General features: G+C 48.8%; 1 protein-coding gene across 2 annotated transcripts in view; it reads right to left on the minus strand.

The window, feature by feature from the left end:
- The window catches only part of HIPK2 (homeodomain interacting protein kinase 2), a 179,051-nt gene extending 167,057 nt beyond the window's left edge, over positions 1 to 11,994 (minus strand). The window contains exon 1 of one of the 2 annotated variants that reach the window (XM_030308554.1): positions 11,817 to 11,994. In XM_030308554.1, the coding sequence (XP_030164414.1) occupies positions 11,817 to 11,835 (19 nt within the window). In that variant the 5' untranslated portion in view covers positions 11,836 to 11,994. The remainder of the gene's footprint in view (positions 1 to 11,816) is intronic. The other variant, XM_030308553.1, reaches the window with a different exon arrangement.
- Between the last annotated feature and the right edge of the window lie 289 nt (positions 11,995 to 12,283).

Below are 12,283 nucleotides of genomic sequence, written 5' to 3' on the forward strand. Positions count from 1 at the left end.
TTTAATAAATAGCCACTTCTGTTTCTTTCAGGCTTAAAACAAAAACCAAAACCAAAACCACTGGATTAGTTACCTTTATCTACTAAAATACACACTGCTTCAGGGTAGGGCTGTTCATCTGTTTTGTTCACTGAAGGCACCTAGAACAGTACCTGGCATGTTGAAAGCGCTCGACAGATTTTTGTTGAATTTAACATCTTAATCACGTAGAATTTATGTTGGTATAATGGTGTGAGGTGAGGACGTCCATTGAGATTTTTCAAATTGCTATCAGATGGCCCCACTCCCATTTGTTCAGTCGGGTTTCCTTTCCCCCACTGCTTTGTGGCACCTCCTTCATCATCTATTAAATGCTCAGACAACAGGGCCTTCAAGCTGGCTCATGTATTCTGCCCCACTGATGGGCCTGTCAAATTTCGTGCCAAATTTGACGTGTTACGGTTTCTTTTAACACATGGTAGAGCTCACCCCTTTGCTACGCTCCCCTTTCAGGCCTGACTGTTCCATGCCCACTACCTCATCTCTCAAGAGCAACAGAAATCAGTTTCTCAAATTTGGAAACATTTATGTAGATTTTGATCGAAACAAAGAACAACTGCATTTGGAGGGGAAAAAAAAAACAAAAAACAAAGAACGTATTTCCAAATTTTACTCTCCATCTAGGAAGGGGCTGGGAGGGCTTTTCCACCTTGGGGTGCGAGCTCTACATCCAGGCTGCCTGGGGTCAGCCTCAGCTCTGCCGTTTTGGAGCTGCGGAACCTTCCTGTGCTTCTGTCTAACACAATGGTAGCAGAACCCACCCTGCAGCCTTGCTACAAGGATTCAATGAATTAATACGTGTGAAACCTTAGAACAGAACCGGCAACGGCTAGGGCTTGTTAGGGATTAGCTGTTATCATCTTCCCATAGCAGTTTTTTCTTAGACGCCTCAGTGAGATTGTTCTCAGATATTTTATCTGTTTTGCTGCTCAAAGAGGGTTCATGTCTTGGCTGCCCTTTACTATAATCCAGCGTCTCTGCCAGCCACCAGACTAAGTGCTAGATCACCATGTCAACGGGATCCTGAAGAAGCGGCAAGTGGGACAGCAGGGCCTCGGGAGTGTGTGTGTGACGTTAATGCTCTAGGACCATCAGCCCCCACCGGGACTGCCCCTTCTCCAAGGGTCCTAATCATGTATCTCCCTGTCACATATGGCACAGACCCCTCACCTGTGAGAAGCAAGGTGGCCTTCCGGTCAAGACAAGGGCACGCTCTGGTATCAGGTGGGGCTCAGGCCCGAGCTCTAACCAGTTACTGCTTGAGACCTGAGACACATTAGTTAACATCTCTAAGCCTCAATGGCCTCTTGTGCAAAGACCGAAGATCACAGAGCTTTTCATGTTAATGACAATATATTATTATTGCAAGAATGCTACCTGTCCAGTCTACTCTAGGACCCCAGGGCCAACCTGCATGAATTACAGACTGGCTGGCTCTGGAAGAACCAGGGAAAGGGAGGATGGGGCCTTGGCACTCCCGCAGCCAGAGGCAGGAAGGCCAGGGGCTGGATTTCAGGAAGTTTTGGCCACACAAGGGCAGTAGGACTAAAAATAATGCTCATGTCAGGTCTCTGACTCTCCCTCCTCCAAGAGAAGTTGTAATCAAAACAACTACCACCTCCTTTTAAAGGTTTACTGATTTTTCATTCTGAATACATTCATTCTAAAACAGGGGTTCTCAATCAGAAACGCAAATTCTCCAGCCCCACCCCAGACCTACTGAAACAGAAACTCTGAGGGTGGGGCCCACCGATGTGTTTTAACAAGCCCTCCAGGTGACTGGCAAAGTCCGAGAACCACTTCTCCGGACAGTTTCCTGCACCAATGGACCCAAAGGGAGGTTCCACGTGCTCCTCCACCTGGACCCTCACACCTGCGAGCGCATCAATGCGAACACACAGCGAAGACACACAAAGTCAAAGAACAAACAGGTCGGTAAAGGAGCCCGGCTGTGGGCAGACGAGTGGGAAGTAATAAGTAGGTGGAAGCAGAGAGGTGACGTAACATCAAGGAAGGAGAGCCATGGAGAGGCTGTGCCCGTCAAGGGCTCCAACAGACGAAACAGAAAAGCCATACGATTTACTGGGCTCTCTGTCAAGTTTCATTGTGGGAGGAACATACTGGTTACCGAGCTGCCATGGCAAGCAACAGGAAATGGGTCAGTTTCATCAAGTGTGCTTAATGGAGCAACCACAGTAGAAGATCAAGGCTGAAGAGGAAAAGAAAGGAAAGCTGAGTATCCAGTGAAGCAATCAACAGCCATGACTTGTATAAACAGGAAACGTTTCAAGTTGCCTTTCTTGCCCCAAGTTTTACAGCAAGAAGTCCCCGTATCACCACTGCCCTTAGGATGGGGATGTCCCCCAGGTCAAGGGGTGCGCCACCTCACGGGCTGCGCACTGTCCTCTCCCGACTGTGACCTAGGTCCCTGGGGCCCAGGGAATTCCTGCCCCAAAGGCCTCTCGCCCACTTCCAGGCCTTCCCCAGGGCCCATGGGTACAAGTTCTGGTCATGTCAGTGAGAAAAAAATGACTCTAAACTGTACCTGGGAAATCAGAATTAAAAAAAAAGAAAAGAAAAGCTGCTTAATGACTGGAAGATACTCTGAGGTTCTCTGAAACTCAGCTCAGTTGTACTGGTTTCTCTGTGATTTTTCTGTTTTTGTTAATGAGTAGCTTATGGTGACAAGCTGCAAACCTTCTCAGAGAAACCGAGCAACAACTTCCTAACAGAAGACTCTGAACGCTGGAGCTGAGGGCACGGGGCCTTGCTTTCCTCAGGAACGGGGAAAATCCTGCCTGTGTACGAGCTCAGAGAGACACTGTGAGCCACAGGGGACCCAGGAGAAGCACAGCTCAGCAGCTCCCTTCTGGGTAGGTCTGGGGGGAAAGGCCAGGGCTCTAACAGCCTTGTCCTCCCCGGGTAGGTCAGGGGCTTTGACAGCCTTGTCCCCCCCGGGCAGGTCTGGGGGGGAAAGGCCAGGGGCTCCCACAGCCTTGTGGGAACCATTACCCCCGGAGCTCCGTTTGCTAGGGCAGCCCAGCAAAGCCCCGCTTGGTGTCCCGAGCCTTCTGTGCACACTGCCCTGGGAGACAAGAACCCTGGCTCTGCCTCCCCTCTTCTCTCTAGGCGACATCAGGGCAGCCTCTTCACCTCTCTGGACCTCAGTTTCCTCCTGTGTCAAAGGTGGATACTAATGTGTGAAGATCCCACTGGGTTTCTACTGTAACCAATAAGATACTGAAATAGGCTGATCTCCACGTGGAATGTGAGAGAGCCTAGAAAGAGAAGAGATTCTTGGGAAAAACAGAATAAATATCATGGTGTTGCCAACCCCCGCAAGCTTTCCTGATCCTAGGACGCTGCCATAAGGTGTGGGGAGGAAAGTGAAAAAGAACAAATATGTACTGAACCCTCGGGTCAGGCGCGCTGCACATTTTCCTCCGTGACCCCAACAAGGGCCCCGGGTCCGTCTGCACGGTGCTCATACCCTTCCACTGCAGCACACGGCTTCCCAGCAAGGCTCACCCTCTGGTGGTCTCATTCCACTATGATACTCAGGCCAGGGAAAATTACCTTGTTCAAGTATCATTTTGATTAGATTGGTCCCCCTCTCCATACCATAAAATGTCTCTTGAATTAGAACCCCCTTTAAACCTTTCAACAACTGATCCCAAACACTTCCCGTTCTCATCTACTGGCCTATTTTGTGCCTACCACTCCAGCCAAGCAAAAATTACTTTGCAAATGAATTCCATTATGCTCTCTGCTTATTCACCTTGTTATGCTGGCACGGGAGTTTTGACTGCTCCTGTAGCCTCTTGGCGTAGGAATACCTCACTTATCCGACATCCTCGGGAATAAGCTGATGCACGAAACTGATCTACCTAAATTCATTTCCCATCGTCCAGAAATTTAACCCTGTAAGCGGCCTTCAATCCTTTTGGAAGTAAGTCACGGTGTGATTAAACGAGTTTCTTCATTTTAACTATTTTCTAAAGGAAACATTGCTGCACTGCATGAGAGAGAACCTCCCAGTCGCGGCTAACGGAACATAACGAATATCGATTAATCTCTCCCTGATGGTGCGGGTCATACTTAATGAGTAACAGTAACCGTACTGTGCTGGGGCTGCAAATGTAAGCGGTTCAGGGGATAAAGCTGAACGCGTGCACGCGTGTGCTCTCTCGCTCTGCCTGTAACGAGTTCCCCTGGAACTTACTTTCCGGCAGAAGTTGCTATCAGCCTGGATTCTGGTGAGTAGCTGCAGTCACACAGAACTCAGGAGGGTGTAACTTGCTGCCTTTCTGCACAATTTCAGGAACTTACATGCTGGTTTTTGTCAGAGCTCTATAAATTCTTCATTAGAGAGGGGAAAAAAAAAAAAAAAGAATATACTTCAACAATCAGCAAACCAGAGTTTTCCAAATCTCCTGACCATATGACTTTTAAGAGGACTGCAGGCACAGGTACCGCTGAAATTTGCTTCTTTAAAAAAAATTTTTTTTTAATGTTTATTTATTTTTGAGAGATACACAGCGTGCGTGTGGGGGAGGGGCAGAGAGAGGGAAACACAGGCTCGGAAGCAGGCTCCACGCTCTGAACCATCAGCACAGACCCCAACGCAGGGCTTGAACTCATGAACCGTGAGATCACGAGCTGAGCTGAAGTAGGACGCTTAACGCACTGAGCCACCCAGGCGACCTGAAATTTGCTTCTTTAATACTTTATGAAACTAGAAGTTCTACATAGAACTGGCATGAAAAGCTCTTGGAAAAATCATTTTATATTGTGAATAATAACTCTGTAGGTTGAATCAGTGAGGTAATACTGATACGGAGGAAAATGGTAAAAATACAGAAACAAACCTTCCTTTGTCAGGATGCAATCTATAACTGCATGAACCAAAAAGTGCTTTTCTTCCCAATGTTACAGCAGCTTCCGCAGCGATCTTTTCCTGAGGATAGGTACCACCAACGGAAGGAAAATGCCCTTGCTCGCTCACATATTAGCCTGTATTCTTTTTGTGACAGTAAAGGTTTTATAAAGTCTACAGCATTAGCACATGCAAGAGTCCATCAATCTTCATTCTGCTTAAACACAGTGGCATTTAATTAATCAGAACCTACTAGAGCAAAAGAAGTTAGGCAAGAATTGCCAAAACAGACCACTTTCAAAACACTACAAATCTCTTCAGTGCCATGTGTAGAAATAAGTGACTGTAAAAACCACAAAATTATTTTCCAGTTTTCAAGGTTTGCTTTTTTTTTTTTTTTTTTTTTTGTATTGGCAACTATTTTACCGGCTTACTTTCTAATGGGAGAGTCACTCATCAGAAAGTCCCAAGTTGAATGGCCTTGTCCATCAGAATCTTTGGCCTTTTCTGTGGGCTTTAGACCAAAGGCAGGGAGGAATACCAGCTGACTTGTAGCCGCTCTCACAAATGCCTCGCTTACTTGTCACAGAGAACCCAGAAAAACAGGTATGGCTTTAGCTGACTCAGAATCTGTAGAGAATTTGACAAACTGTCTTTTCTCAAGCTGGATGAACTGATATTACACTGAATCATCAAGATTCTTCTGTGTAATCTCTTCTCTTCTTTCGAGAGCAGTTCAACTTCATACACTCAGGTCCTCTGCATTCTGTTGGTCGGATGCGTAGGAGATAGATAAGATTCTGAGGAGCTGGAAGTAGAGGGTGAATGAATTCAAAGGGATCCAGCAGACGCCGAGTCAAGCGGAAGGTGGCGCTGTTGGGGGAGGGATGGCTACGCGTGCCACAGAAGGAACTCGAAGACTCGGGACTGAGGTGAAGCGAGCTGTTAGTTACCAATCCAGCGCTGGTGTGTGTACGTTATTACTTAGATATATTAAAGGAAGAGTCAATTCAACAAATATTTATGAAGTGCCTACGAGGTTTCACGGACTGCACAGCTACTGTGGGGGGTGCAAAGATGAATCAGATTTGGTTCCTGCCCTCTAGGGGTTCCCGGTGATGCAAGAAGCCTGAAGTCATTTTTCTTATGTACACTGTACTAATGAGACCATTATTAAAGAACTGCATTCAGTTTCGACCACCACCATTTTTTTTTTTTTTTTAATGTGGAGAAACTAGAGAGAGTTCAGAGGAGGGAGGGGACACAGAACAGGCTCTGTGGGGAAAGAGCGGAACAGACCCAGTTATTATCTTCAAATATATGAAAGGTTTTAGAGAAAGGAACTGAGTAAAAGAAAACAGGTTTGAACGATGGCAGCAGAGAACTGGTGGGCCCAGGAATTTTTTTGGCAATCCAGTTACTAGAATCCTGGAATTGGTCACTGAGGGGGGTTCCTAGTGTGGCTCTTCCCTGGGCGGGGGGGGGGGGGGGGGGGGGGGGAGGTTGTTTTGATGAACTGACGATTTCAAGTCATGGACACTGACGCTCCTGAAGGCAGGAGGGATGAACTACATTTCTCCTGAGGTCCTCTCCTGCCCTGGGTTCTATGCTCCTGAGTGGCAGAGCCAGGTTTTCTTCTCCCACAATTCCCTGAGGGATCTATATCCCCACGAATAAGTACCACAACACAAGATCTCATCCAGGCAGCCAGGCCAGAAATTAATTCTCCAAAAGCCACGGCCGATGCAGGGGTCCGCTTGGTCCACGCACGGCACAACCCGTAGCCTTAAAGAACAAAAAGTCTCCCAGGGGCGGGTGTGCAAATTAGAAACATATTTGCATTTACAAGGATACAAAATATAAGAAAAGAGGAAGCAATGGTAACCAGGGATGGTGATTTCTAAGGAAATTTGTAATAGGGATTTCCTACATTCAGAAAGACTTGTTTGATCCAAATTAAACATCTTTCAAGAGAAAAATGGGGAAACGAGGCCTTCCCTATACAGCTTAAGAAACACTCGCACGTGAAGAATTAAAAACTGGCACGCACACGCGTCCCCCAAAAAGCATTCCATCTTGAGTCAGGCCACGGTCCGGTGAGCCCACGTGTACTTTTGACTTTCGCTTCCCACACCTCCTGGACTCCTTGAGGAAAGAGCCCCTACGTAAATGCTTGTTAAGTGAATTCATTAAAGATGTGCCCTGTCTGCAGAGCGAGGGGGACAGTGCCCAGCTCGTGGGGCTGTTAGGACAGTGAGTTAATGTGAGTGCGGGGTGCAGCACATTCTAAGTGGCACATGAGTCACACTTCCCGCTATGAACTTCAGGCACCTCGGTTTCTTTTAGAAGAAAAATAAAGACCTCCCTATACTCCAGCTTTTCAGTTTTCTTCCCCCCTGCTCACCCCCCCCCCCCCACACACACAGAGTATCATCAAATTAGATGGAACTATTGCCAGTTTGGGCCTTTCCCGTTCGCACTCTATCTATCGGTGGTTATACAAAGTCGGCTGGCATTATTCTGAATCCCGTCTCTGACGGCAACCTCAAGTGCTTGAATTGTCATCACAAGACTACCGGAAAGCACTGGCAAATTACACGTTCAGAGAACAATAAAAAAATGGTCACATATCATACCCTCTTGATCATCACTACTTTGTTCCTTAGAAACCTCAAAGGTGGTTCCCTGAGGTTGGTCTCTACGGGAGGAAGGAAGAGAAATGAGGAAACATAAGAAAATTAAATATGAAGACAGGAGCAGCTGTAACGTGCATAAAGCACCAAGTTTTCTTCTGTAGGAAAAGTGTGTCAAACGCACGATGAGCCAGACGCCGGCGTGGGGCTGGGTGCGTGCCGCCCCTCTTGAGGCTGGTGAGCCCATTGGCTGCACCCTTTCCCCGCCTGCCCCCTGGGTTAGGAAGGGATCCTGGTTAGGGCTGAAGGTTATCTTTCATGCTTTGGGATACTTTCCCACAGGCACAGCTGCAGCCCCTGAAACTCTGCTCTAACGGTTTGTTTCCTCATTTTTAAAGTGGCATAGAATGTGAGAAATTCTCTACCTGAAACCGGCAGAAACTCAGTGGGAACAGAAATCTAGAAAGGTCACAGAGGGGGTCAGAAAGGCTCTTTCTTGCGTGGCCGTGGGGGGTTTATTGTCGCTGGTGCCCAAACTGGAAGAGGAAAAGCAGGAGATTAATAATTGAAATGTTGCTATTATTGGTTTTCCAAACTATTTGTGGGTTATTCTTTCCCTGGAGTCATCATGCCTGTAAGCAGTGCAAAAACACAGAAAAATTAAAAAATTTAAAAAAAAAAAAGAGGGATTTAACACACACAGAGAAAACGCCTACAGCCAGGCGCTTTACATATACTCCTTGCTAATGGAGTCCTCGTACAATCCAATAAGGCTTCAAACAGAACAAAACAAAACAAAGCTCAGAGAAGTTCAGTAACATGTCCAAAGTCGTACAGCCAGATTCAAAGCCAGGTTTCTCGGATCTAAGCACTGTGCCACACTGTCTGGAATTGAGGATAAAATTAATGACCCTTGCTTCACTACTCAAATGTGGTGCGAATGAAAACAATATTTATACTTACTCATTTTAAAAATACAAAACACAAACACAGGAAAAGATATTTTAGAACGTGTGTCATCAAATTCTTTTAATGGAAGATGATTCAGAATCCATTTCTTGGTAGGCATTTTGGTAGGTGTCTTTAGACCCATCTGATGAGAGATTTCAGTACGACAGTTCTGGGAAGTCTGACTGTGTAAGCCAATACTAATTGACGTGACACATCTCAGGTACGGTGGGACGTAATTAACTTGGAATATAGGGTCCCCTAGTTCAGAACCCCTGGCAATACAGACCTATGTGGTTGGCCTTTGCACTACACATTGAAAAAAAGCCTTGCTAAGCAAGCTGATGGAGTAAACACAATTGCAAGGCAAATGTTTAACTTCCTAAAGAAAATAAACCTTTTTAAAGAAGTCTACCTTAACCAGTACCAAGTTACTGAAAATTAATGCGCTATTTAAAACCTAACCTTAAAAGCAAGAAGTGCAAGCCTGGTAACACTTGGCTACCCATTAATTCGGATTATCACACATACCCAAAGACGGCATTTCTCTCTCAAGAGCTGGCACATTCAGAATGCCCCACGGTTGCATTCAGGCCTTGACCCAGTATCCCCGCCTGGGGCAAGTGCACCCCATTTAAACAAACGAGTGCACTCCTGAATCCCAGCAGGAATACCTCACCTGTCACTGTACTTCTCCTTAGAAGAACCCCATGTTCGTTTTTTTAGTAGCTCGAAAACAATTAGAAATTGCTCTTCTTGGTGACTTCCCCAGGAAAAAGCCCTACTCCTTCGGGATAGACACAGGGAGTCCGTGCATTGTGACCGGGATATGGTAAAAAACCAGGCTCACTGAATGCAGCGGATGTCGCCAAGGAGGGGAAAAGGAGGTCACTGGAGTCTTAGAAGCACTCATCACACGAAATGAATGTAGGTTCCAGCAATACAATCCTTTATAGAGGTCACCTGTCTGTTTCAGAACATGACCAACAGTCTCCTTCAAGAAAGACCCAGGCCTGAGCGTGTGAGGCTGGACTGGTTGAGAAGGGGAGAGGAGAAAGAACAGAAAAAGGACAGAGATGCACAGAAACTCCAGCAGAATCAAAGGGTACAAAGTGTAGGAACAAGGCAAGACTGAGTGAAACCCAGGGCTGAAAGAGGTGACCAGGGAGGTCACCTGCCACAGGGAATGAAGCTTGCAAATAGAAACAGCGAGCTCCTGAGACCTTTGAGACCCATGATCGTTCTTAACCCTTAACACCTTACCCACCCACAATTCTTTATCTGGCGTCATGCACTAAAAGAATAACTTAAAAAACACTGGAGTCAGAACCGGAGGGCCACGTCTTAGCCCCGGGGGTATGGCCTACATTCCGTATGGATTTGGAACGGAAAGGAACAGGAGGAGAACAGCACAGTTCCCAAGCCGGCTTTCTACAAAGTTGACAAAATACATCCCAACCCACATACCCAGCCCCTCCTAAGAGGGAAAGCAGCCGTTTACTATAGTTCTGAATTCATTGCCAAGTTCCTTCTCTAATGCTCACCCGGAGTGTCCAGCAGAGGGAGTCTCAAGGAGGTACTTAATAAAGAGAAAATTGTTTCATTTTAACACTCCATAGACAGTGGGAGCATTGACTGTAGCCCCCTCCCATAGACACAGACGAACAATGAAGGCCCGACATGGGCTCTCCTGGCATGTTCGCAGAGCCACTACTGGCTCGTTCTATTCTGCGTGGTGGAGTGATCAGAAATTTCGTTTTGTTTTGTCGAATGGTTAAATGGACCTTGTGTTCTTCAGAATCAAAGAGGAAAGCCCCTGGAATAACATCTCTCTGTTGCCTTCTAAACAGCCCCTTTGTTTCTAAGAGAGTCTGAAAAAAAATATTTACAGTCCATAGGTTATTTACAGCCTCATTATCCGGGGCCTGACTGGTAACTTTATTCCATCCAGAAACCAAATTCATTTGGAGCCCTGGAACTAATAACAGATTTTCTTTTCAGATAAGTTTTTTTTTTTTTTTTTAATCTGCCTCTTGTAACAGAGATAAAACTATTAATGCGTTCCCTGTCTCACTCGCCAGCACTGTTCCCGGGATTTATAGAAGGATTAAAACCTCCTCTCCCTGCCCCTCCTCTCTGCTCCACACAAACCCTTTCCCCTCTCATTTGCTATTTCATCCACAGAATATCTGAACAAAACCGAAAGAAAGCCAGATGGACTGACGCTAAAAGTATGTAAAGGCTGCTATTTCAATGATTTCATGAGAAAAACATTTTCACGATGAAATGACTGAAAAAAATCGGGCACCCTTTGGTTTAAAATTCCTCCTACTACAAGCACACAAAAACACACCGAAGTGTAAAAACTTAGTTGATTCTGGTTTGATTTCTGGCTGGAAGCTGACAAGAACCGACTGGAGAGAAGCGAAACGGAGAGGGAGGGCAAGGGGAGTGGAGTGCTTTTTTGCCCTCCGTGCTTTTCTTTCTTCCTAAAGACAGTCAAATCGGGAAAATGACCCCACGCCAGGTGAAGGTGCACCGCGCAGGTTGAGCCAGACCCACCGAGGGAAACGTCTCGGCCGCCTCCCCCCCAGGCCCCCCCCACCCCGACTTGAAAAGCTCAACTACATTTTCCCTTCCACACGCTAATGCGGGGAGATTTTAGCCAATTTCATTGTTCTGCCTGGGTCTGAAATGGACTTTTCATCCGTACCCCCGTCTCATCACCTAGCCCCATACATACATTCCCATCCGACAGCCCCCCCAAAATCAGAGGCTCGCGAAGAATAAAGGAGTGTGGGGAGGGAGTGGAGAGCAGCGGAAAGGGGAGCCGTGGGGACAGAGTGGGAAGATCACCCTAAAGGTAATTTTCCGGGGGGGGGGGCGGTGCGCAGGGGAGGGGGGAGGATGAAAGCTAAACCGCATCACCTTTATTTACCCCAAATAAATGAAAAGCACAGTCACGGGTCTGTCTTTTCCCAGGAGCCCCCTCCCAATTTCTTTTCTTCGGTCAGGAGCCCACCCTCGCACCCCCCCCCCTCCACCCCCCCGCCTCTTTCTCCACCCTGGAAATAAGATCCTGTTAAATTCCGGATCCCGGTCGTGCCGTGGGCAGGGGAGGGGGAGGCGGGGAGGGGTCGGGAGCCGGTTAAAGCCCCGGGGGGGTGGGGCGCCGGAGGCCGGGCGCCCGGGGGGCGGCGGGCCGGGGGTGGGAGGGGGGGGGCGGCCCGGCGAGGGGCCGCGGGCAGAACAAAGCTGCGGGGGCCGCGGCGGCCGGGCGGCGCTGGGCGAGCGGGGTCGGCGGGCCGCGCGCCCCTTACCTTCGTACACGGGGGCCATCGGGGCCGGGGTGTCCGCGGTTCATGGCAACGGAGAAGGGAACGCGGCGCGCGAGCTCGGCCCCCCCAGCCTCAGTCGGAATCTGCCATCTTGAGCCTGTGTCTCCGCTCTCGGCGCAGCCGGGGCCGCCAGCGCCCGCATCACCGCCTCACTTGGCCGGCGCCGGGGGAGGGGGCCGGGCGCCGCCGCCGCCGCCGCCGCCGAGGCCGGGCCCCTGCGCGGGGCTCCGGGGCGGCCGGGGCGGGCGGGCGCAGCGGCCGAGGCCGAGGGGCCGGGCGGCCGCGGCCCCCGAGCGGGTCCGCGGTGGGGCGGGAGCCGGGGCGGGCAGCGCGCGGCCAGTGCCCGGCCGGAGCTCAGCTCAGCATGGCTGTGTGTGGGGGCTTCGGCAAAAGTTGCACGGGAGGCGGAGGAGGGGCGGGCGGAGCCGGGAGGAGGGGCGGGGGCGGGG

Source organism: Lynx canadensis, chromosome A2, assembly GCF_007474595.2.
Source record: "Lynx canadensis isolate LIC74 chromosome A2, mLynCan4.pri.v2, whole genome shotgun sequence".
Taxonomy (NCBI): Eukaryota; Metazoa; Chordata; class Mammalia; order Carnivora; family Felidae; genus Lynx; species Lynx canadensis.